Raw genomic sequence first — 27,119 nt, 5'->3', positions numbered from 1 at the left:
TACAGGTGTATTGTGTGTAACGTTATGTATTAAGTGCATATATTGAGTTAATAATTTTCTGTGTGTATATTTATATAGGTACATTTCTGTGTACTCAAACCTAACCACCCGATAGTAGATGATAACCCTTTGACAAACATTGGTTAAGCAAGTTCAGACCTGATGAACAAAACATGATCAGCCTATATTGGTGCAACATAAGGTATTGTAGCTGGATTCATAATTATCTACTAAACTAAAACAGCCCTTTCTAGATTAGTAGTGGCATGTGTGTTCTTTATTATGCTAGATATCACTTATTTCATGTGAAAATGTACACGGATCCAAGCTTGACACTGAGTGACCAGTGTGAAGTAAGTGAGGTTTGAGTTCGGTCCTTTATGCAAACATGTGGAAACCCGCCCTCCCCTACAAGCACACACACAGAAGCATTGATTCTTCCTTTGAGGTTTACAAGCACCGACGCACATAAACGTACTCCTCAGGCCATCCTACCATATTGAGGTCTGTTGGTCAACTTTCCAACACACACACACACACACGCACACACACACACACACACACACACACACACACACACACACACGCACCCCTCCTCCCAGAAAGGGTAGAATCGGGCTGCACTCTGGCCAGTGAAGTCAGTCAGTTAGTCAATCGGTGTGTTTAGCAGTAGTGTGGTCATGTCTGGAGCAGGGAGAGAGCTGCCTCTTTGGGCCTGTGTCTGCCTCTGTCTCGCTGGCCTGGTGCAGGGAGCTCTGGTCATCTCACGGGATGAGGCTACAACACAGGTAAGTGCTCTCGGACCCCGTTCCTGTCCTGCTCTCAGCCTATTTGTCATCTAGATAATTGTGAGTTTGAATTGGTGTTTTTTCTGTTTTTTTTCATCAGCCTCTGTTGAATGTCTTATTGTGTTGGGTCCCAGCGAAGCCATCATTAATTCTTTACCACATCAAGTCATTTTTTATTCTATATTACACATCAACACTCTTTCAAGCTATCACTGCATCCATGTAATTTTTTCTGTAGACTTTGGTCTTCTCTGTCTGTTCGTGTAAGAAAATTAATGGGGGGGGGGGTCATTTGGGTGTGTGCTTCTCTCAGTGTGTGTATTACAGTGTTATCACAGTGTTACTATAGTGTTATTACAGTGTCTCTTTCAAGCTATCACTGCATCCATGTAATTCTTTCTGTAGGCTTCTCTGTCTGTTTGTGTAAGAAAATTAATGGGGGGGGGGTCATTTGGATGTGTGCTTCTCTCAGTGTGTGTTATCACAGTGTTACTATAGTGTTATTACAGTGTCTGATCTACATTCCTTCATCACCATCATGCCTACTTAATAGTTCATAGTTATGTTGACACCATGTTTTCCTTGCTCTGTGTTCCAGGAGACTGAAGGTGCCAGCAGGTCACTTAAGGTACTCACAACACCACAGTAACTATTTAAAACATGAAAAGTATTTCCTTCCTCTACTGACTTTCATTTATCTGACTATAGATTTTCACATTACAATAACACTCCATTTAAGGTACACTAATGAATAATTATTATGAAAATATACAAATATAATGCATATAACAGCTCTGCCCAGGATCAATGATCAGGTTAAGTACATGATTGTAGCAGTACAGTTACATGTCAATTTCTGATTGGTTTTGTGAAGAGACATTCATCACATGACATCCTTAACCTATTAAGGCCAATCGGCCAGGCCGAGATTTATTTCACGTCACAAATAGATCAATACAGTCCGTATTACGTGATGTGTTTCTTTTTCAAATGTAGCCAAGAGTAAAGACCCTAACCCTATCAAAACAGCAGTCAAAGTGTATACTTTCAGCACTACGTTTGTGAATGTTGTGTTTATATCTCACGGGTCAAACAAACCTCAATGTTATTGCCATAAAATACAACATATATTGTTTCTTTACCTTTCTGTGAACGTCTAGAAAAAAAACGTGTCTCAACCTGGTGATTCTTGATGCAGCTATCGCCATTATACAAAAGTAACTGTACTTACAGTAGATTTCACTCACAGTTTTTGCTGCCCTCTATCGGGTGCCTGGTGGTACTAAATCGGGATTTAACAGTGGCATCCGACATACGAGACAGGCCATTTAAATGATGTCTCACTTGACCCTATAAAGCCATTTATAGGCCTGGCATTTTATATTCTACATTCATATTTCATATTGCATGTGTCCGGATGGCAATAAAGAACATGCAAATGGACCTTGTAGAAGTGGAGCAATCTTCCATTTACTTGAGTATGTACCTTTAGGCAAATCTTCTGAAAATATGGTAAATCTGAATTTTGCTATGATGCCCCTAGCTCATGGAATGAACTCCAACAGTCCTTAGCTTGAGATAATAATAATAATAATAATGATAGATTCAATTTGTACCGCACTTTATATTTGTGAGAATCTCAAAGTGCTACAGGAGATAAAGATAAAAAGTTAAATGAATAAAACAATTAAAATGAATAAAACAACCAATGAAATGGAAGAACATAAAAGTAAAATAAAATAAAATAATAATAAAATGAATAGAAGTAAAAATAAAAGTAAAAGAAAGATTCAGGCAAAAGCCTTGTTAAAAATAAATGTTTTTAGGCCCCTTTTAAAAGCCTTGACGGATTGTGGTGCTCTCAGGTGGATGGGGAGAGCATTCCATAGTCTGGGTGTGGCAGAGCAGAAGGCTCGATCGCCCATGGTGTGCAGCTTAGTCCTGGGGGCTTTGAGGAGGTAGGCTGTGCCGGAGCGGAGGGAGCGTGAGGAGGACTGCGGGGTGAGGAGTTCTTTGAGGTAGGCAGGGGCACCACCGTGTACGCACTGGTGAGTGAGGAGGGAGACCTTGTACTCAATCCTGTGTTCCACGGGGAGCCAGTGAAGTGATCTGAGGGTGGGGGTGATGTGATCATATTTGCGCACCCTCATCAGGATCCTAGCAGCGACATTCTGGATGGTTTGGAGTTTTTGAATGCTTTTACTAGGGATCCCGATGAGGAGTGCATTGAAATAGTCCAGCCTGGAGGAAACAAAGGCGTGGACGAGTTTCTCGGAATCTGCCAGGGTGAGTGAGGAACAGAGTTTAGTGATGTTTCTGAGGTGAAAGAAAGCTCTCTTGCAGAGGTGTTTGATGTGTGTTTCGTATGTGAGGTGGGGGTCCATTTTCACACCCAAGTTGGTGACAAGGGTGGAGAGGGGAATGTCCTGACCAGAGAAGGAGATGGTGGTGATGGTGGATGACCGGACCTGGTGTGGGGTACCAATCAGCATGGCTTGTGTTTTGGAACTGTTGACCTGGAGAAACCTGTGGTTCATCCACGCCTTAGTGTCCTCCAGGCAAGCGGTCAGTGTGGGGGGTGATGAAGGTGATGATGGTGTAGTCTGGATATACAGCTGGGTGTTGTCAGCGTAACAATGGAACGACACACCGTGCCGGCTGATGATGCGGCCGAGGGGGAGCATGTATAGGGTGAACAGCAGGGGGCCGAGGACGGATCCCTGGGGGACACCGCAGGTGACGGGGTGGTTGGAGGATGTTGCGCCTCCAAGGGAGACACACTCAGTCCAACCAGCCAAGAGGGAGTGGAACAAGCCAAGGGCTAGGTCGCGGAGTCCGACGTTGGAATGGAGACAGTCCAGTAGGATGGAATGATCCACCGTGTCGAAGGCTGCCGATAGGTCGAGAAGGACCAGAATGGATGGGGTTCCAGCATCCGCCGCCATCAGAAGGTTGTTGGTTACCCTGACCAGGGCTGTCTCTGTACTGTGCGCAGAGCGGAACCCAGACTGGAACTTCTCGAAGATATTGTTGTCTCTGAGGTGTGCTTGGAGCTGCTCCGCAACTACCTTCTCCAGCACCTTGTAGGTAGAGGAACCGGAGGTTGGAGATGGGCCGGTAGTTGACGAGGGCCTCTGGGTCCAGGGTGGGTTTCTTCAGGAGGGGGGTAATGATGGCAGTTTTGAGGGCAGGCGGAACGTGGCCAGCCTGCAAGCAGAGGTTGATGGTGCTGGTCATTAGGGGACCAATAGTGCGGATGTTGGCTTTCACCAGGGCTGTGGGGAGGGGATCCAGAGCACACGTGGATGGCTTCATCCTCCCGATGATGGCCTCGACCTCACGCTGCGTGGTGTCACTGAAACAGCGGTGGAGCTGGGAGACTTCAGGCTGTAAGACAGCAGGTGGAGCAGGTGAAGAAGAGGAGCCGGGGAGCAGAGAGCGGATGCCCTCAACTTTGGCTGTGAAAAATTACATGAAGTCATTACACCGCTTCTCAGTGGTCTCTCTGTGTGCCTGGGTTTGGGGTTTGAGGAGGTGGTGTATGGTGGAAAAAAGCTGTTTAGAATTGCCGGGGCTATTGTTGATGATGTTGGAGTAGAACCGTGATTGAGCGTCCTTCAGGGCTTTGGAGTAGGCCTTTTGGTGCTCTCTGTAGACCTCTCTGTGCACGGTGAGTCCCGACGCAGTGAGGCGTTGCTCAAGGACACGGCCAGCCACCTTCATCTCCCTCAGCTCGCTGGTGTACCAGGGGGCAGAGAGTGAGAACGTGACCATCTTGGATTTCATGGGGTGTGGACGTCCAGGAGGCCACTCAGGGCTTTGTTGTAGTAGCCTACTGAGTCACTGGCTGAGGAGAGGGCAGGAGGGGCAAGATGTTGGAGGTCCAAGGCCAGAGCATCCAGGTTGATGTTTTTTATATTTCTGAAACAGATCTGGCGCTTGTGCTTTGAATGGGGGGGGGGGGACAACATCTCCATGGAAACGGCCATGTGATCCGACATGCCCGGGTCGTATACACACAGGTTGTTAACACTTTAATCGCCGGAAACGCCGTAACTCGTCTTTGCTCGCCATGCTCATTCTGCCGAAGACGCCGTAACACGTCTTTGATATCAATATTTCCTCCGGAGACATGACATGTACTGGTGAGCTCCACTCAACTGTCTAACGGTTCAAGAGCGCCATCTGGTGACGCAGGAAGTGACGCGCCAAACAGGAAGTGCTCATCCATATTTCGTCCGGGCACTCGCGATCGTTAGCCGGACTCCATCTCAACACACTGGATAATCAATCGCTCGCCCTAACTCAATAAACAACGTTATTTGGACGTATATAGTATTATACAACCTGGAAATGGTTCATCTAAATCAACATCCCATAATCGAAAACTGTCTACTCCAAGCTGATCGTCCAACGGCGCGAGGAAGATACGGTGAGTTTCAACGTTATTTTCTAACGTCTTCTATACTAACTGATCTGATGATCATATGACCCACCCTAGATGAATGATATAACGTTGCCCACGGAATTATAAACGACCCCCCGCCCATCCGGTCAATATCAGATGATACGTAGTAACTTCTAGAAGTAAGTTGAAAATTTTCATCTGGCACCGATCGCTACCAAACTGTATTTGATCATCAATATAATGCATTTGGGGCTATAAATCAAGTTCTGGAGAAAGCTGCAGAAAACGATAAAAACATACTTATACTTTAGACCATATTTTAGTATGAATATGTGAATGAAAAAGTATAACGTTGCTACACCCTGAACAATGGATATAGGACATTGAATGGGCCATAATAATGTCAATTTAGCAATAGAATTTAAAAAGTTATAGCCCTGCAAAGAAGGGGAACTTCTCCATAGACAAATAGAGCTGGCTAGGGATGGTAAATTATGAATTTAACCATGGCGATCAAAGTGTTAATAGGGGCAGCAGGGAAATCACAAGGTCAAGAGTTTAAAACCTTGATCTCCAACCTTTGTCAATCAAGTTGTACATGTTTTAATTTATTGTTATCCTTACTTCTCTCATTGTTATGATTTTATATGCTGTGTGATTTGATATGCCTTTTCTTTTGCTTAACTTTGTGTGACCATCAGGGAAACCTCAGTTGCCTTTTGAGTTTAAATAATGGTTTGAAATTAAATTAAATTGTAGTTATATAGCTAGTTATAAGAGCTTGGGACAGTTAATACACTGTTATAACATAATTATAATTGATTAACACTGTAACCTGTAACATAAAGTGAGGATAATTTTACATCTTATTTCCAAGACTATAAGAGACCATTGTTTTCCTCTTTGTGAATTTAAACTTTTTAAATACATTGATCCTCCAGATGACTATGTTGTATATTTATTTACTTGTATATATCATTTGTAGTTTAGTAGTTTTGAATCCAAATCTAACCAATGGCTTATCTCTTTATATGTCTACAGAAAAGAAGTATAAACAATGCAGAGGTAAGAGGAAAGATCTGTTTAATCTCTGATGATGATGATGATGATGATGATGATGATGATGATGATGATGATGATGATGGTTGAGACAGGTCAATTGTCTCATCATCACAGTAGAAGAAGAAGAATTCGTTTTTCATGTCAGTGTCACTGTGATCATTTGTTGTTGTTGTTGTTGTTGTTGTTGTTGTTGTTGTTGTTGTTGTTGTTGTTGTTGTAGTAGTAGTAAAGACAATGGAAAATCAGCTTACTTCACTTTACAGAAATATGTCAATACCTCATATTCAGGGGTGTAAAAAGTACCCAGAAATTATACTTAAGTGAAAGTATGGGTACCGTCTCAAAATCGGACTCAAGTAAAAGTCAAAGTATCTGGCTAAAAACACACTTGAGTAAAAGTAAAAAAGTCCTACTTTTAAATGTACTGTTAAGCCTTAAGGTCCCCCTATAGGGGGACCCTGCTTTTCTTTATCATAAATCGATCAATAGAGACCGTATTAGATCCCCAATTATCATATCATGGGGTATCATTGGAAAGCCACACTCATTGGCTACAACCCTGTGCAAAGATTTTCGAGATCGCCAAATGATTGACGGAGCTAGAACCCCGGGAGTCGGGGGTGGTAATGTGTACTTTTGCGTACTTTGGGGCACGCCTCACATATTGGCATGTAACTCGAGAACCGCTGAACGGATTTTGTCACCTGAAAGGGAAATCGACAGGCAACAAATAGGGCTTTAATTCTCTCCATATATTGTATTAAAAGAAATGCACACCCGAGCCACTAGAGGTCGGCAAATAATCGTCTACATGTGGGCCCTTGGATGTTAAGAGGTTAATGTTTTTAAATATATATTTTTTGTAGCCAAGAGTAAAGACCATAACCCTATCAAAAACAGTAGTCAAAGTGTATATTTTCATTTTTACCAATGTTTTATACGATTGATCGGATATACGAATTTATCGGAAAATGCTAATTATCGTATAAAATGCAAGGAAATGACTAAATCCAGATTCAACCCTGCTATTGGAAAGAGGAGCATTTTCCCTATCCGTATGATTTGGCCATAATAAGGTCAAGGTCAAGTTCAAGGTCAAATATGAATTTATAATTAAAATTGATTATCATTAATTACTGTATCTACAAATCCTTCTGTTTAATCATCTTCCCTTTATTCATTTGCTTAGATTTTTTGTACACATGATCTCAATAAGGTGGTGAATGAGCTCAGTGAGCATTTTCTCCTACCCGTATATATTTTTGATCAAAGATGCAAAAATCATAAATCATAATTTATATTCTCCTTTTCTTCATTACAATTTACTCAGCCTAGTAACAGATACAATATTTCTGACACTGGAAATACATACCCCCAGGTCCCTAGATGTTCCTAGATACCAAGAACATGCAAATTGACCTTGCAGAAGTGAAGCAATCGTCCAGTTACTTAGGCAGGTACCTTTAGGCGAAATATTCCTACAGCTTAACAGGTTAGTAAAAGTAATTTTTTTTAAAGGGATACACCAGGGGTCTCAAACTCATTCCATTGTGGGCCAAGTTTTCATTTTAACTATACATTGCACCAGGTGAGTTAGTTGAAGAGGTGAGCCAATTAGTGAAATCATCAGCTGGTGTTTAGGCAAGGCTGGAATGAAACCAAGCATACACTCTGCCCACAATGGAATGTGTTCTGCGATAGACAATGCTGAAATGAAAGAACAGAGGACACTTTTTTGAAGGTAAACTAACATGGACGGCATTCACATCACAGCATGAATAATATCACAATATTAAAAACAGAATGTTGTAACCATGAATAATATCACAATATTAAACACAGCATACTGGATTATCCTGAATAATATCACAATATTAAAGACAGAATACTGGATTATCCTGAATAATATCACAATACTAAAGGCAGAATACTGGAGTACCCTGAATAATATCACAATATGAACACTTTGAATGCCGATGACGTGTATTGTCGTCTTATCAGACCCCTGTTGAGTGCCGACGACGTGTATTGTCGTTTGATTTGTTTTATTAGTGATCTGAATTCATATTTCATCAACCGAGTCTCCCGTTGGTACAGCAGACCCTCTAGGAGCTCAGATGGGAAAATACCGCCCCCTATCGTCTATCCCTGTGTACAGGGCCGCCTGGGAGAAATGCGAGGCCCTGTGCGAGATTTAACGCGAGCCCCCCCCCCCCCCCCCCCCCAAAAGGTTAAAAAATAAATAAATAAAAAATTATATATATATATATATATATATATATATATATATTTTTTTTTCATACAGTCAACATATTCTTAAATAATAGCGCTGCCCGAGGCGGGGCATGATACAGTCAACATATAGCAAAAGAGAGAGCGAGAGAGAGCTCCCGTTCTACAGTCAATATACAGTGTACAGAGAGAGAGAGAGAGAGAGAGAGAGAAAGACACATTGGAAAGAAATTGAAATGCTATTTGGCCCTAAACAGAGAGTACACAGTGGCAGAATACCTGAGCACTGTGACTGAAGATCCTTGACTATACAGACTCAGCGAGCACAGCCTAGCCATCGAGAAAGGCCGCCATAGGCAGACTGTGTGTGTTAGAAGAGAGAGAGAGAGAGAGAGAGAGAGAGCATGTGTGTTAGAGAGAGAGCATGTATGAGAGAGAGAGAGAGAGAGCATGTGTGTGTGTGTTAGAGAGAGAGCATGTATGAGAGATCCAAAAGGACAAAGATCAACACTTAAATCCAAAGAGAAGAGGGTCTATACCAGAGAAACCAAAGCAGCAAGGAGCCAATGGCCGACATCAGCTAAATAGGCTAGCCAGGTACTGTGACACACACAGCTTTGGCCAACGGCCCAACGCTACCCAAGCTACACAAACGACCAAGACATTCACACACAGCACATGTCGTATCTCCAAATGTTGTGAAGTAGCATATGTTTTGCCTGGAAAAAAACATCGTTATTAACAAAACATTCGGGAGGGGAAGGAAGGAAGAGTGGGGTAATGTCATGACATTTTCATTAATCTTACCTGCACCAAGGAACGCAGGGCGAAAGGCCGTAACACAGGTCTCCACGTTGACGAAAGGCCTCTCGCTGTCGGGACAAAAATAAGCTGCTGCCAGAGCCTTGTCATGGTGCAGGCCCGACTACATCTTCTGTCAAAGATGATGTCGTAGTCAGAGTGCCAGAACCCCCTGCTATTCTCACGGCTAATGTCAATGGTCGTAGCACAAGCTAACAGCTAACTCAAGGCTAACTGATAGCATCAAACGAACGTTCCCAGCCGAGCGCAGCCGGCAGTTAACGTCGAAGCTAAACAGCTAACTGGCTAACAGTTAGCTCAACCAGGCTATCGCTAACCATTAGCTAACGCAGAAGCAAGCTATGCGGCTACATACAGCCAGGTGCTGACACCAGGCACACACCGTTAGCTACTAGTAGTACTATTAGCTAGTCGGCCAGTTTAGCTCCAGAGAGTGAGAGAGAGAGAGAGAGAGAGAGAGCGATGTCCACGGCGGGAATAGAATAGAGTTAATAGAATAGGTTAAAAACTCACCAAACGTCCAAGAGGATGGAGACAACCGCGTGGAGTTGACGAAGTTCATCTGCCAAACGACCCTCTTCATCCTTGGCTGCAGGTTAGCTAACGCTAGATAGCCTTTAGCTAAGCTAGCTACTAGCCGACATCATCATGGGCCATGGCCTATATCCCGACTGCATCATGACAAGGCTCCGGCCATTTGTCCCGCCTTTCGTCAACGTTCCTTGGTGACTGACCGACTGATAATGACCGACCTTGGCTGGCATAACTAAGCATAATAGTCAAAAGCTGCACGCGCGAAATATTCAAACGCAGCTGATTCTTCTTCTTCTTCTTCGTTTAAGTTTCCGGCGGCGGCCGCGTACTATGATGTAAGTAACCACTCCCTTCGTTGAAACCAATGCCTGCTGCAGAGCTCCAATAGTGACCCAGGTGCAGACCCAGGAACAAGTCAGACACATTCTACAAACGTGTCTAATGTGAAATATATAAGCATATAAGCAAAACTAGATTTTAGGTATGTGATGAAAAAGGGCCTCGCGGGAAGGGGGGCCTCGCAAAATAAAAAAAATAAAAAATAAAATAAAAATAATAAATAAAAAAAAAAAAATTATTTTTTTTTATTTTATTTTTTGCGATGCCCCCCTTCCCGCGAGGCCCTGTGCGACCGCACTGCTCGCACACCCCCTGAGGCGGCCCTGCCTGTGTAACTGCAGGTCATTCGATTATACTGCTACCCAGTCCATGGCTGACAGATCCAGTGAGAGAACAAAGACAGGTCCTGAGAGCAGCTGACATCGACACATATCACAACCTCTTGTTAACATTCTCCAAAACCATTACTAATGCCAAAGCTTCTTTCTTTCACCATAGGATCGAGGCCTCTGCCAAGAATCTTCGCAAACTGCATGCTACCATGTCCTCCCTCCTCACTCCCCCCCCACCCCCCCCTCCATCATCTTTCTCTGCCGAAGACTTTGCGATCTTCTTTGAGGAAAAAGTGGAGAACATCCGCAGCTCCTTCTCCCAACCCCCACCCATTCCAAATGCTGAATCGAGAACCTCATCCTTCACTCTGTCATCTTTCTCTCCCATTACAGAAGCCGAGACCCTGACACTGGTAACGTCGAACCGTCCGACTACATGCCGGCTGGACCGGCTACCTTCCCCACTCCTCCAGACCATAGCACCAGACATCCTCCCATTCCTAACTGCAACCATCAACTCCTCACTCAACTCGGGGGTGGTCCCCACCTCCCTAAAACAAGCCAGAGTCACGCCCCTCATAAAAAAAACCATCCCTGAACCCTACCGTCATAGGCAACTACCGTCCTGTCTCTCTTCTCTCCTTCCTTTCTAAAACACTTGAACGTGCTGTATCCAACCAACTTACTGCTTATCTCTTACAGAATGACCTCCTAGACCCTAATCAGTCAGGCTTCAGAACTGGTCACTCCACAGAGACAGCCCTCATTGCGGTCACAGAGGCACTTCACTTAGCAAAAGCGAAAGGCCTCTCCTCTGTCCTGATTCTCCTAGATCTATCTGCAGCCTTCGACACAGTCAACCACCAGATCCTCCTCGCGGCCCTCGCAGGAATGGGAGTGGCTGGCTCTGCGCTGACATGGTTGTCATACCTCAATGACCGCTCCTACCAAGTGTCATGGAGAGGGACCCTGTCGGCCACCCGCCCCCTGCGGACGGGTGTCCCCCAGGGCTCGGTTTTAGGACCCCTTCTCTTCTCCCTCTACACTAAATCACTGGGTAACATTATCACGTCTCATGGCTTCTCCTACCACTGTTATGCCGACGATACTCAACTCTTCCTCTCCTTCCCTCCCTCAGATATCCACGTCTCTGAGCGGATCTCGGCCTGTCTGTCCGACATCTCCGCCTGGATGACGACCAACCACCTCAAACTGAACCTAAGCAAAACAGAATTGCTCCACCTGCCGGCCAAATCCTCCCCCCTGACCGACCTTTCCATCACAGTCGAGAATGCAGCTGTGACCGCGTCCCCGACCGCCAAGAACCTTGGTGTTGTCCTCGACGACCAGTTGAACTTCTCTGCTCACATCGCAGCGACAACCAGAACCTGCCGATTCCTCCTGAGCAACGTCAGAAGGATACGCCCCTTCCTGACAAAAGAATCCACCCAACTCCTCGTCCAATCAACAGTCATCTCCCGCCTCGACTACTGCAACGCACTGCTCGCTGGCCTCCCGGCCACTGCCACTAAGCCTCTTCAACTCATTCAGAACGCAGCGGCCCGCCTGATCTCAAACCTACCGAAGTCGGCCCATGTCACCCCACTTCTTAGGGACCTGCACTGGCTCCCCATTGCTGCACGAATCCGCTTCAAGGCCCTCGACCTAGCATACCGTGCGGCAAAGGGAACTGCTCCCGCCTACCTCCGGTCAATGGTCTCTAACTACACACCCTCAAGACCCCTACGCTCTGCTTCTTCTGGCCGCCTCAGACCTACTCCTATCCAAGCTCCGGGAGGGTCGCCTATTCTCAGTCCTTGCCCCACAATGGTGGAATGAACTACCCACCCCAGTTAGGACAGCCGAAACATGTCCAATCTTTCGCCGTCGACTAAAGACGCACTTCTTCAACCATTATCTGAATTAAAAAAAAAATAAAAAATTATCTAACCCTAACTAACCATACTGTCATGCACTTGTCCTAATAAACTAACCTACACTGTAGCACTCAACACTTTGACGAACATTGTTACTCAGCTGATAGAGTTGTGCCCTTCCTGATGGCTTGTCGTACAGAACTTGTAAGTCGCTTTGGATAAAAGCATCAGCTAAATGACTAAATGTAAATGTAAATGTAAATGTACTGCTGGATCTGTGGAGGTGGAGCCAACTGGCTCCACTGTGCTGGCAAGCCGTCTGATGAACATGGAAGTGATCGCGAGTTGGAATGCAGCGTGGAATATATATTTACAGCAGCCAATAATCAATCAATAAACGCGATCGATATTTGGAATGGCGATCAGGAATTGGAATAATCTTTTTGGAGAACATCTGATCTAAGGTAAGGAGTCTATGTTACCAGTCTTGGGGAAATCAGAGCTGTATTCACTGAGATATCAGCATGTGCCGTGTGTGTGTATGTGTGTGTGTGTGTGTGTGTGATGTTGAGGAAATGAGGTAATAGATTTTTCAGCCCGCCTCTATAGTGTGCATAAGTACACATAGATAATCTAGCGTTTATTTGAAAACGATTCATAAATAGGCCGACAAATGACAACGTGTCTAGTGTATTCGAGAATATTCCAATAAATGCCGTTTATGACGGAATCTTTCTATTTTCCCGGAAATTTTCTAGAGAACAATAGCTTTTCGAAATGCTATAAAAAGGATATGAACCGATTAAAAAACAATCCGTTTCGACAATGTTGACTGCAAACAAGTCATTGATAAGCGACGGGCAGATTAGACACATAGCCATAATTTAAAACATAGATTATGCGTTTTTAACGCTAACATTGAAGTGGATGATGGCATTCAAGGGGGTAAAAAGGTAAACAAGGCCGGCACTGATAGTGTTAAAGACAGAATACTGGAGTACCCTGAATAATATCACAATATTAAAGACAGAATACTGGAGTACCCTGAATAATATCACAATATTAACCACAGCATAATGCAGATCTGACTGTCTATTCTTCTGATAGCAGGTGTTTAATCAAAGATCCCCGCTTTCTAGTGTTGCACAAGGACCAATCAGCATGGGTATGGGCGGGTTAATTTTCCATTGATGGGGATTTGATTGGCTGTTTACCTGTGGTTGCAGGATTAATAACGTTAACGTTAGTTTGGCCAGATAAACAATTAAAATATACAAATTAAAATGGTTGGACCTGTGAGATTTGTACTTTGTAGGTCTGCATTTTAAATGTAAGGAGTAAAAAAAATGTTTTTCTCTGAAATGTAATGGAGTAAAAGTACAAAGTATACAAACCTAATACTACTCGAGTAAAGTACAAATCCCCCAAAACAGTACTTAAGTATTGTAACGAAGTACAATTACTCAAGCACTTTACACCCCTGCTCATATTATAATAACCTAAATATCAACATTATTTCTCATTCTTTTGATCTCTCAATATTCTTCCCTATCCTCGTCTTCTCCTGTCATCCTCCTCTCCTCCAGGTGGAGATGTACAGTGTCAAGGTGGACTGATAGATAATGTCCTCCTCCTCTCTTCCAGGTGGAGGTGTACAGTGTCAAGGTTGACTGATAGATAATATCCTCCTCCTCTCCTCCAGGTGGAGGTGTACAGTGTCAAGGTTGACTGATAGATAATGTCCTCCTCCTCTCCTCCAGGTGGAGGTGTACAGTGTCAAGGTGGACTGATAGATAATGTCCTCCTCCTCTCCTCCAGGTGGAGGTGTACAGTGTCAAGGAGGACTGATAGATAATGTCCTCCTCCTCTCCTCCAGGTGGAGGTGTACAGTGTCAAGGAGGACTGATAGATAATGTCCTCCTCCTCTCCTCCAGGTGGAGGTGTACAGTGTCAAGGTTGACTGCACGGTGGCGTCTCGCTTTGCTCACACCGTCATGACCTCCGGTGCTCGGAACAAGGCCAACTCCTCTCAGGAAGTCTTCTTCGAGGTGGAGCTGCCCAAGACCGCCTTCATCACCAACTTCAGCATGTCAGTCTCTGTTCCACTCCTTTCCCTTTAATGAGTCAGAGGGTCAGACCAGCATGTTTGAAGCAGCAATAAGCCTCATTTAATGAGTCAGAGGGTTTGACCAGCATGTTTGAAGCAGCAATACGCCTCCTTTAATGAGTCAGAGGGTTTGACCAGCATGTTTGAAGCAGCAATACGCCTCCTTTAATGAGTCAGAGGGTTTGACCAGCATGTTTGAAGCAGCAATACGCCTCCTTTAATGAGTCAGATGGTTTGACCAGCATGTTTGAAGCAGCAATACGCCTCCTTTAATGAGTCAGAGGGTTTGACCAGCATGTTTGAAGCAGCAATACGCCTCCTTTAATGAGTCAGAGGGTCAGACCAGCATGTTTGAAGCAGCAATACGCCTCCTTCCAACTGGTTCAAGAAGACAAACCTCACAGCTGGGTTTCTGTTTGGAAGGTTCCGAGACAAGGGGCCTAATATGAGGTGGACATGGATCACAGCAGAGCAGAGCAAGACATGACACAAGCTGTAACCTAAGCCTGTCACACAGTGTCTAACATCACACTACTTAATTCCTGAGAACTGTGAGATAGATTGGTTTTCTGAAAGTTCTCATGACTAAACGTTCTCGTCTGAGAATAACTGATTTAAAGAAAACAATTTTCAATTATTATTTCTTGAAATAATTTCTTATGCTGATGTAGGCATAATGTGGGAAAATTACTTTGCAACATTTCAGAACCGACATTTAGGAATGAGATGGGATTAAATGGGTGGCATTCCCCTTTAAGTTCTATGATTATCTTGAATCTCTAAGTTTACAGATGACACAGGTGCATTAACCTGTTTGAAGAACTGCCCAGACTTTTTGTTTTTTGTCTCTGTCTGCTTCTTAACTGTTTTACTTTTTACCACCCAGGGAGATTGAGGGTCAGACCTACATCGGGGACGTGAAGGAGAAGGAGAAGGCCAAGAAGCAGTATGAGAAGGCCGTTTCCTCAGGTCAGACCGCAGGACTGGTCAAGTAAGTCAGACTGGGAAGCCAGAAAGCATGAAATATTCAAGATACCAATGGCTTATATAAGATATTGTGTGAGGTTTTGTCCGCTGCTCACCAACTTTCTCTGTCTTCTTTAAGCCTACTGTTAGGAATTCCCTACTCACTCTCTCTAGCCCCCACCCTCTCGTTCTTTACTCTCGTTTACTCTCAGTGGCCACACCTGGACTATTATCAATTACCTCTCGCACCTGTGGTGGCAGGCTAATTAGTTCCCCTGTGGGCTTTAAATACCAGGGCTCTTCCCCTCGTTTCGGCGTGGGGTCGTGTTGTAAACATGCCGTATCATATTCTCAAACATCTAGACTCTTTCGGGAGGTCCTCTGTTCTGCCTATGCTGTATTGATTCTCCGGCGTAGAGATGTATGCTCCAGCCTTCGCCTGCTGTCGCCGTTGCCTGAGAGTGGGACTGGTCTGCGCTCCCTAGACTTCCACGGGAGGCATCCCAGTCATCCACTTCAGACCCCCCGCGCAGCTGTCGTCCTGACGCACATCCAGACCAGCGCCCGGCGTGAGACGAGGTGCAAGCTTTGGCCACCCGTCGCCGTTTGCCTGGAGGGAGACATTGTACTGCGCTCTCTAATCCTCTACGGGAGGTATTCCAGTGTTCCACTCCAGACCAGCGCGCCAGATGCGCTCAAGCCTTCGCCACCTGTCGCCGTTTGCCTGGAGGGAGACACTGTACTGCGCTCTCTAATCCTCTACGGGAGGTATTCCAGTGTTCCACTTCAGACCTTCGAGCTTGGCACGCTCTCCCGACCAGCGCGCAGACGCGCATCTCCTAGACCTTCGAGCTTGGCACGCTCTCCCGACCAGCGCGCAGACGCGCATCTCCTAGACCTTCGAGCTTGGCACGCTCTCCCGACCAGCGCGCAGACGCGCATCTCCTAGACCTTCGAGCTTGGCACGCTCTCCCGACCAGCGCGCAGACGCGCATCTCCTAGACCTTCGGGCTTGGCACGCTCTCCAGTCACCAGCGCGCAACGCGCATCTGCAAGGGCTTGGCACGCTCTCCAGTCACCAGCGCGCAACGCGCATCTTCAAGGGCTTGGCACGCTCTCCAGTCTCCAACGCGCATTTTCCAAAGATCCTCGTGCTTGGCACACTCCTCCTCGCAGACGCACCCCGATGCGTCTCTCGGTTCCGACGCGCACACCAAGGTGTGGCGCGCCACTCTGTTCCTCGGCTCCGACAGCGGCTACCCGGTGGACGACACCCTCGCCACCGCCACTGTTCCAGCACTCTGTTCCTCGGCTCCGACAGCGGCTACCCGGTGGACGACACCCTCGCCACCGCCACTGTTCCAGCACTCTGTTCCTCGGCTCCGACAGCGGCTACCCGGTGGACGACACCCTCGCCACCGCCACTGTTCCAGCACTCTGTTCCTCGGCTCCGACAGTCGGCTACCCGGTGGACGACACCCTCGCCACCGCCACTGTTCCAGCACTCTGTTCCTCGGCTCGGACAGCCAGCCACCCGGTGGCGATGCCCTCGCCCCGCTGCTGTCCCTGTACCATTACGCATACGCCTGGGTGAGTTTTGATTGTGATGTCACTCACCCAGCGTAATGCCTCTTGCCCCCGTTCCCGCTGCTGTTTCCTGTACCATTACGCATACGCCTGGGTGAGTTTTGATTGTGATGTCACTCACCCAGCGTAATGCCTCTTGCCCCCGTTCCCGCTGCTGTTTCCTGTACCATTACGCATACGCCTGGGTGAGTTTTGATTGTGATGTCACTCACCCAGCGTAATGCCTCTTGCCCCCGTTCCCGCTGCTGTTTCCTGTACCATTACGCATACGCCTGGGTGAGTTTTGATTGTGATGTCACTCACCCAGCGTAATGCCTCTTGCCCCCGTTCCCGCTGCTGTTCCTGTACCATTACGCATACGCCTGGGTGAGTTTTGATTGTGATGTCACTCACCCAGCGTATTGCCTCCGTTAGTTCTCACTTAGTTAGTAGTTTGGACATTTCATCTCCCACTCTGTTTTTGTTCTCACTTAGATAGTATTTTTGGACATTACATCTCCCCCTGTGTGTTTGTCACACGAAGATATTATTACTTTGTTTTCTTTGTTTATTTGGACTGTTCTGCATCTGCTCTGTTTGTTCCCTTTTGAATATTAACCCTCTCCTCTGTTCTGCAGAGCGGCCCAGATGTTTTCCCACCAGTCCCCAGTTCCTCCCTGTCCCCAGCCCGCCTCCGCGGGTCTCTGTCCCCAGTTCCTCCCTGTTCCCCAGCCCGCCTCCGCGGGCCTCAGTCCCCTCTGTCCCTAGTTCTCCCCTTTCTAGTTCCACCTAGTTCCTGGTCCCAAGTTCTCCCCTTCTAGTTCCACCTAGTTCCTTGTCCCTAGTCCCCAGTTCTCCTGTTCCCTAGCTCTCCTTGTCCCGACTTCTCCTAGTCTCTAGTTCCTCTGTTCCTTTAACCTTCCCCTAGTGTTCCTTTAACCTTCCCCTAGCGTTCCCTTAATGTTTCCCCTAGCGTTCATTAACCTTCCCTTAGTGTTCCCTTTTCCTGCCCGCCTCTTAAAGGCACCTAGTTTTTCCCCTCTTGTTATATTCCTGTATTTGTGTTCTCCCTTAAAGGGACAGTGCCCTTTTTTCCCTGTCTCTCAATAAATATCTGTTTCTTGGCAAACCATCATACCTGTCTTGTGTTGTGCGATTGGGGTCGGTTACAAACCATAACATATTGGATATTGTGCTGGTGGGGGCGACACCAGAAGTTCCCGGTTTGATTCCCGCTCCTCCTGGGCAGTATGTCAAAGCATCCTTGAGCAAGACACTTAACCCCTAACCTAACTGCTCTCGAGGAGCAGGTTGGCAACTTGCATGGTTGCCTCTGCCGTTGGTGTGTGAATGTGTGAGTGAATGGATAAAATGTGAGGAACAAATTGTAAAGCGCTTTGGATAAAAGAGATATATATAAATGCACCATTTACCATTTACCGCACTAAAACTGTCACTATCAGTAAAAGTATGAGTATCTGATCATTTCTCCAATAATAAAACCTGTAGCTTACCGTGTAACTAATGAGCAATAAAAGCAAACCATCTTAATTTTCTGCATTTTTAGCACATGTTTGATCTCTAATGGAAAATCCATCTCTAATGGATTATATCTTAATACATTTTGTCCACTGACCCCAAACGAACGGTCTCTGTACTATTTAATAAAGGTCATATATTGCATTGGTACTTGGTGGATGATGGTGAATCGGTATTGGCACATTGGTATTGTTGCATCCCAAATCAGTGTACTTCCACTTTTGTTATCTCACTTCATATTGTAAAAAAGTAATCAGCCTTATTTATTTTTCATTAATACCTACTGTAGGCCTATGTTACATAAAGCTGCAATAATTATTTTCTGACAGTATTTTTCACATGTTCAAAACTTCTCATGACCACCTGTTATCAAAAGGTCTCATGGAACCATTGTGTCCTACTTGATAAACCATGTGCTACCAGACCACCTGCAATCAGAAGGTCTCACTGTCCTTAGAACAGTTATATATTGTATAGCTCCGCTCTGCGTCTACTGGAATACACTCCCATATCAGTACTAGCACTGAATACATCTTCACATGCACCTATATACACCCACTCGCCTGGCCACACCCCCATCCGCTCCTCTACATAAGCAGGGGTGTGGCCATACTAACAGCTCCTTCCTTGTTTTCACCACCATCAAGTGTCTGTGTACACCACTTGAGTTTAGAGAATAGTTGGAAAGGAGCTACGATGAAGGAGCTGCGTTGTCATTATATCTTTATTTTCTCTCTCACTATGTTTCGAGGAAATACAGCGATAATGTCTTTGCTACCGGGGTGTCTAGAAGATGATGATCATTCTGACCTCCACCGGCATTTTCGTATTAGGGGCTCGCGTCGCTGGCCTAATCCCCGCCGGCATTCCTCCAGCTCTGCAGTTGGACAGGTATTACCTCCGCTCTGCAGTTGGACTTTGCTTGAGAGGCGCTCGGCCATGTGAGGGCTGGCTGCCTCTCCGGGCGGGTGATGGTTTTGAGATGCAAGCACCAGTTGTGTTGCTATTATGGGGGGAATGGCTGCACGACTTACGAAAGCCGGCTCAAGGCTGGTACCCTTTTTTGCTGCCTCTTAGCGGCGTGGAGAGGGTTCTGGTTTGACGCCCACGTTACATGAGCTCCTCATCGGGAGCTTTGTTACCTGGGACCGTATCCGAATCTGCGGTTCAATCCCCCGGATCTCTGGACAAACGGATACTCTCTGTCACCGTGCGGGCCCCGCCTTTCAAGATGAAAGTTACCCGGCATGAGGGAGGTGGGTTTGGTGTTTCGTTATGAGAATACCTCCACGCTCAAATCGGCTGCAGCCCATGAGGGACTTGTGTCGGCACTGCTGTGTCTGATAATCACCGTTCTGAAGACTGTGTTGACTTCTTTTCCTCTTCTCTCTTCGGATGAGGAGAGGGACAGACAGCGGCTGTCTGAGTGTTGGCCTATATTGTGTTCTCACGTTGTACAGTTTTGGTGGTAGCTGCTTGGCTTGCGTCCTAGCTGGGTTGAGCTACCTGTTAGCCAGTTAGCTGTTTAGCTACGACGCTAGCTCTGTACGCTCGCTCGGCTGGGAATGTTAGCCTGATGCTACCAGTTAGCCTGGAGTTAGCTGTTAGCTTGTGCTACACCGTTGAACATTAGCCGTGAGAATAGCAGGCTTTTGCACTCTGACTACAACGTCATCTTTGACAGAAGATGTAGTCGGCCCTGCACCATGATCGGCTGTTGGAGGGGGGCGTCTCGCCGGAGCCTCACTCCGGCCTTAGCTTCTTTTGCCCCGCCAGCGAGGGCCTTCGTCAACGTGGAGACCAGCCTGTTGCGGTCCTCTCAGCCTGCGTTCATTGGTGCAGGTAAGGGTCCATTGGACATTTACCCCCTCTTCCTTCCTTCCCCTTCCGAATGTTTTGTAATAAGGATGTTTTTTCCAAAACGTATGTTGCTTCACTACATTTGGGGATGCGACATGTGTTGTGTGTGAATTGTCTTGATCGCTGGTATAGCTTTCTCTCTACCTAGAAAACGGCGTTGTTTTTTACGTGAGTAAAAATGAACTGGTTTTGTTGTATGATGAGAGGTTGTGTGTGTTCATGTAACGTTAGACAATGTAGCTGAGCTCACAACTGGCTGGGTTAAAAACCCTGCAAAGCTATGTGTTACAAAGGATCAGATTAAACCGAATATATATATTTGTTGATTGATATATATTGCATAATATTTGTATATCGTTTGATATCCCTTGTATATTCCTTGTACATATACACGGAATATCCCTTTAGCCTAGTACAGACCATAATATTTCATTCTCCTATTGGACAGCGGTCCACAGGCGCCAAGGCCATGCCTCCAAAGTCAGGTTCAAAGTCACCGCCGGGGACATGCCTGGACAAGAATGGTATTGCGCAAGGATATGAGACAGGAATAAAGCTGGTACTAGTTTATTCATCTAAGCGTATAAATACGGCGCAGGTGAATACAGAAGCACTTAGTCAGAAGTCTTAGTAACTAAAGTTGAAGCCTCACCCACGATACTACATGCGGTGAAGTATGGCCTGTTTGGCCCCAAGTAGAGCATTGAGACCGCGTGCAAATTAATAACTGAAGTGTCAGAGTTTGGCGCTATACCGTCGAGTGCGACATATTTCTATTAAGTCAGTAATAGTCTATTTGTGTATAGTGTATCGTGCGGCTAAAGTTCTACAGTGACCAGCATCACCAACGTTTTCCTCGTATCAGCTAGAGTGCTTATCCAGGCTGGGCTGCTTTCATGGCGCTTTCACCCAAGGAGCCCTAGACGAGGACCGTGTGGACATGTACACTGGATTATCTACCCGACGACTGCATAGCCCTTTTCGGTTGGATTATATTTGCTTTTGGTCCTGTAATTAATGGAGCGGAGAATCGCCGACGCCCACAAGTGTGTGGGATTTACCCTGTGAGGAGCCACGTCGAGTCTGCCCCTCAGAAGCCTGAGTCAGGCTAGCTTTCTTCCCTGTGGAGCTACAGGCTACGGAGAACAGCTGTATTCGTCTGTGGATCAAGATCTTATTGCACCGTCTCCCGTACTCGGAGTCTCCTTATCATCGTTGACCCAGACTCTATTACCGACAGATCCTCTACCCTTGCTGGCTTACAACCGGGGGGACCCTTCCAGTATCTCCCGCTATATTACTAGTGTACCATAGATATAATTCCCTAAGATTCAGGTTGTATGATTACCTCCTGCGTAACCAGAGAATGGACATTCGTTATTGATTTGCCTACGCACATTCCTTTGCCTTATAAGCGCATTCAAAGTGAAGTAAAGAAAGTATATTATGTACCTTTTGCTGCAATAAATACTTAATATATATATATAATATATATATATATATATATATATTGCAGCGCCACAAGAATGGCGCTGCAACGTCCGGCTGCCTTTCTGTTCGCTCCGTCGAGACTGTGCTTACTTTTGTTAATATTTATAGTTTTAAGAGTTTTGTCTGTACCAACAGTAGGTGCATTTAATGTGTATGACCGTCAGTCACTTATAGACATCGGATTACGGGAAACTTACCGATTGGATTACTCACTGGACCAGCTTTCCGAACCGCAACAATGGCCTGAGGAGATTCTCCGGAGAATGGGACCAGACCCTTTGTTCCTTGATCCCAGGAACAAAGGAACCAGACGGCGTGGGAAGAGAGCTGGGATCCGTAACAGGCTGAGATCCAGACGCCACCGAACGCCATTGCCCAGTATATTGCTAGCCAATGTACAATCAATCGACAATAAACTGGATGACATCCGAGCAAGGATTCAATACCAAAGAGACGTTAGGGACTGCAACGTTCTCTGCTTCACCGAAACGTGGCTCACGCCGGACGTTCCAGACCATGCAATCCAACCAGCCGAACACTTCTTTATCCACCGCAAGGATCGTACAGCAGAGTCCGGTAAACAACGTGGAGGAGGTATTGCCTTCATGTTTAACAACAATTGGAGCGATCCAACTAACGTGAAGGAATTATCCAACCACTGCTGCCCAGACCTGGAATATATAACCATCAAGTGTCGTCCTTTCTTCCTCCCGAGGGAGTTAACGGCGATCATCCTTGTAGGAGTGTATATTCCACCGCAAGCCAGCAACAACGTCGCGCTCTCCAGACTCCACGACGAGGTAAATAGAATACAAGCGGCGAACGTTAACGCCGCCATTTTAGTGCTGGGTGATTTCAATAGCGCCAATCTGAGAAAGGTATTACCTGACTTCTATCAGCATGTGACTTGCAACACCAGAGGCGGTAACATCCTAGATCACTGTTACACGCAATTTAAAGGTGGCTACAAGGCTCATTCTGATAGTGGCTTTGGTAAATCAGATCACGCGTCCATCTTTCTTTCACCAATGTACAAACAGAGAATCAAAAGTACTCCTGTAGTCTCGCGAGAGGTGCAGAAATGGGATTTGACGTCAGAGGAGACGCTCCAGTCTGCGTTTGACTGCACAGACTGGAATGTGTTCCGCGACACAGATAACATTAATGTCTACACGGAGACAGTGCTGGACTATGTTTGTACTTTGGTGGAAGAAACAATCCCCACTACCAAAATGAGAGTTTACCCAAATCAAAAACCCTGGGTAGACAAATCCGTCCGTGAAGCTCTGAGAGAGCGCACCAAAGCATACAACGACGGCCTAGTGGCAGGCAACATGAATGACCACAAGGTGGTGCGATACAAAGTAAGGAGGACAGTGTCAGAGGCCAAACGGCGCTACAGGGATAAAATTGAACTCCAGTTTGAACAAGCTGACTCTAGAGCTATGTGGCAGGGGCTCAAAACGATGACAGACTACAAAGGCGCCTCCCTCAAACTGAACAGTGACATCTCCTTAGCAAATGACCTCAATACCTTCTATGCGAGGTTTGATGCTGGTAATAACAACACCAGCTCACAAGCCACGGCAATGGGGGGGGGGGGGGGGGGGGGGGTCGGCTGCTGATGGAGGCGCAGTGTTCAGGGTAACAGAGCATGAGGTGAGGCGGACCTTTAAAAAAGTGAATATCAGGAAGGCAGCAGGTCCGGACGGCATCCCCGGCCGCGTCCTAAAAGTCTGTGCCGACCAACTGGCCCCAGTATTCACTGACATATTTAACCTGTCCTTAGAACAGGCTGTCATCCCCACCTGCCTGAAGAAGTCCACTATTATCCCTGTACCCAAAAAATCCAAGCCTGCTTGCCTCAACGACTACCGCCCTGTAGCTCTCACCTCCATAGCCATGAAGTGCTTTGAGAAGCTAGTAAAGGGCTACATCTGCTCCTCCCTCCCCATCAACATGGACCCCCTGCAATTTGCATACCGCCCCAACAGGTCCACGGAGGACGCCATAGCCCATGTGCTGCACACAGCAGCATCACACCTGGACAAGAGGCAGGGGAACTATGTGAGAATGCTATTCATCGACTACAGCTCGGCATTCAATACCATAGTCCCCTCCATACTCATAACCAAGCTCAGGGACCTGGGCTTGAACTATGACCTCTGCCAGTGGGTCTTGGACTTCCTGACTGGCAGACCCCAGGTGGTGAGAGCAGGCAACTGCACCTCCTCATCCATCACCCTCAACATAGGGGCCCCCCAGGGCTGTGTTCTGAGTCCCCTCCTCTACTCCCTGTACACACACGACTGTGTGGCTCAGCGGAGTAGCAATACAATCATCAAATTTGCTGACGACACAGTGGTGGTGGGCCTGATCTCTGCCAACGACGAGAGGGCCTACCTGGAAGAGGTCAAGGTCCTGGCGGGATGGTGCCAGGAAAACAGCCTCTCCCTGAACATCAGCAAAACAAAGGAGATGGTTGTGGACTTCAGGAGGTTGGGGGTCAAGGACTACAGCCCCCTCAGCATCGACGGGGCACCGGTTGAGAGAGTCAACAGCTTTAAGTACCTCGGAGCCTACATATCCGAGGACTTGACATGGACCACACACATTGACAGTGTTGTGAAGAAGGCACGACAACGCCTCTACTTCCTCAGGCGCCTAAGGAAGTTCCAAGTCAGTCAGAAGATCCTTAAGAACTTCTACTCATGTACAATAGAGAGCATCTTGACCGGCAACATCACCTCCTGGTTTGGGAATAGCACTGCACAAGACCGAAGCGGACTACAAAGAGTGACACGTTCAGCCGAACGCACAATTGGAGGGGGGCTCCCCACCCTCCAGAACATTTACAACAAGCGTTGCAAGGGCAAGGCTAAGAGAATCATTAAAGACTCCAGTCACCCGAACAACTGCCTCTTTGAACTGCTGCGGTCAGGCAAGCGATACCGGAGTCTCAAGGCGAGCACAGAAAGACTCAGAAGAAGCTTCTATCCCCAGGCCATCAGGCTGCTAAACGAACAATGAACACTACACAACAACAACCACCAAACGCACATAGCACACACATCCACACGCACGCACTCACTTTAAACAAACACACTGTAGCACCCACTCCACACACTTTATAGCACACACCCACTTTAAACAAACACACTGTAGCACCCACTCCCCACACTTTATATTTATTGATGAAGGATTGCACTACAACTCGTACACCTTACTGTAAATTGTACCTAAATTGTACCTCATCCCATTTCTGCTTTGCACTATATAGTACTGTACATTAGTACACTGCATAGTATTGTATATTATATGGTAACTCAGAACATTGTACATATGTCTATACCGAACACTGTGACCTCATTTTCTTCTTCTAAATTACATGCTATACTATGTTATTTGATACTATCTTGTCTAGCACAGTCTCTGGAGCGTAACAGTAAGAAGCATTTTGTATGAAAGTATTCTGTACTTCTGTATGACAACTATTAAAGAAACTTGAAAACTTGAAACTTGAAACAAGTGTAGTTGTAATACCTCTGCCTGGTCCTCGGCTGGCACTCTGCTAGCTCGGAAGTGCGACTTCATCGCCCGGATCCAATCCTTCACCGGCAGCTCTCCCCTCTCCTTTTCTCTCCCTGAACTCGCTGCATTTTCGGTCCCGTTGGACATACACAGTCGAGGGGGTCGCTTGGGGATCGCTGGCGTTTCTCTCGAGGACGGCCTTGGCCAAGGCGAGGGCTTCGCGCTGGTCGCTCCGGGCCTGCTCCATGAACACCGCCTGTCGGTCCAGGAGGCCTGTGTGGTCGTGGCATCGGTCCTTCAGAGCCTCCACCTGTGTGGTCAAGTCCCTCATGGTTTCTGTTTCTTCTTCTTTTACCTCGGTTGAGGCGTGCTGGGCGCTTTGTTGCTCCAGTAGTGCCTCCTGGGCCTTGCACTTCTCCTGAAGCGCCTCGTACCTCGCCGCCATTTCCTGTGCAGCGCGGGTCTGTTCCTCTGACATCCTTGGTCTCTCTACCGGTCAAGTCAAGGAAGTGGGTTAGGATATTGATCCTGTTCGTGACACCAAATGTAGAAGGGTGGATTATCCCTACTTTATGAGAGTGGATATGAACTGTCACCAGGTAGTGTGAGAACAGCAGATCTGGGTCCGGCTGAGCCCCTGACTGTAGTGTAAGAGTATTAGAATTGGGATTTAGCAGCGCGGCAGATGGGGCCTAGGGTTTATTAACCTAGGGGTTCTACGCTGGTCCTTCTTGCCCTCCAGGGTGACCGTAGTATTTCCTCCAACACCCACACTTCCCTTAATATGTCCCACACCCTCTCACACCCGGTGGCAGTGATGGTAGATAATACAATTTCTCCCCAAAGCAGTACCTTTCCTTGTTGACTGGTGAAGACTTGTACAGAGCACCTGCCCCAACTGCACATAGACCGTAGGGAAGAAGGGGTTAAACGATAATGCACATTAATGGGAAGAAAAGGTTTAAACAATAATGCACAGTAATTCACTCACACACAGTGGTCCCATTTATACGCCTCTCCTTTTACTGTTAATTGGGTATTTACATGAACAAGTCCCTGTAAGGGTACTCTTTTCATTGAACAATACGGAGGGAGGTAGGCGGCAAGCTCCGCAAGCTATGGAATTGGAACAATCATTAAGGTGTATAAGTGCTGTTTACACAACTCGACCACACAACACATGTAACCAGAAAATTAAGTGGGCCCACAGTTGAAACAAAATATCTATCTAAGCCGGCATTACCTAAAACAACAAACGTTGGGGCGCCCCTAGTCACTGGTGCACGTGCCAGCTCAAAGTATCTATTCTCTTCGCCCTTAGAGGGCATGCTCTCGAAAAGGAGAATGTTCGCCGATAATGTTCCAGAGCGCTTGGAGCGCTAACAGTACCTGGTGTGAGTGTACCAACCAAGTGCTGGCCTGCTCCCGCAACGAATGTCTGTGACGCGAGATGGCCGTCGAGCGGTCCCGTGGTTGTCACCTGTGATAGCCAGGGGGCTGGCTGGGCAGAGGCTAGGAGAATGCTGGAGGCGGGTGCGGTCCAGTAGTCTGCTGCGGTGTCCGCTGCGGAGCTGGGAGACAGTGGTGCGACGTGTGAGCTAACTGGGCTAACAGGCCTATACTTGAAGCTAAGCTTTGGGTCAGTGCGACCCCCTAGTCTTTCGC

At 46.7% G+C, this 27,119-nt stretch overlaps 1 protein-coding gene across 1 annotated transcript in view; it reads left to right on the top strand.

Annotated features, from left to right (window-relative positions):
- The first annotated feature begins 667 nt into the window (after positions 1-667).
- itih3a.1 (inter-alpha-trypsin inhibitor heavy chain 3a, tandem duplicate 1) overlaps positions 668-27,119 on the top strand; it is a 94,512-nt gene continuing 68,060 nt past the window's right edge. The window contains exons 1-5 of the mRNA XM_084316111.1: positions 668-788; positions 1,387-1,416; positions 6,238-6,261; positions 14,329-14,483; positions 15,388-15,492. Of these exons, the coding sequence (XP_084172237.1) occupies positions 681-788; positions 1,387-1,416; positions 6,238-6,261; positions 14,329-14,483; positions 15,388-15,492 (422 nt within the window). The 5' untranslated portion in view covers positions 668-680. The remainder of the gene's footprint in view (positions 789-1,386; positions 1,417-6,237; positions 6,262-14,328; positions 14,484-15,387; positions 15,493-27,119) is intronic.

This window comes from Notolepis coatsorum (genome assembly GCF_963971535.1).
Source record: "Notolepis coatsorum genome assembly, chromosome: 6".
NCBI classification, from domain to species: Eukaryota; Metazoa; Chordata; class Actinopteri; order Aulopiformes; family Paralepididae; genus Notolepis; species Notolepis coatsorum.
The sequence above is the reverse complement of the archived record's forward strand: the minus strand, read 5'-3'. Positions and strand labels throughout refer to the sequence as shown.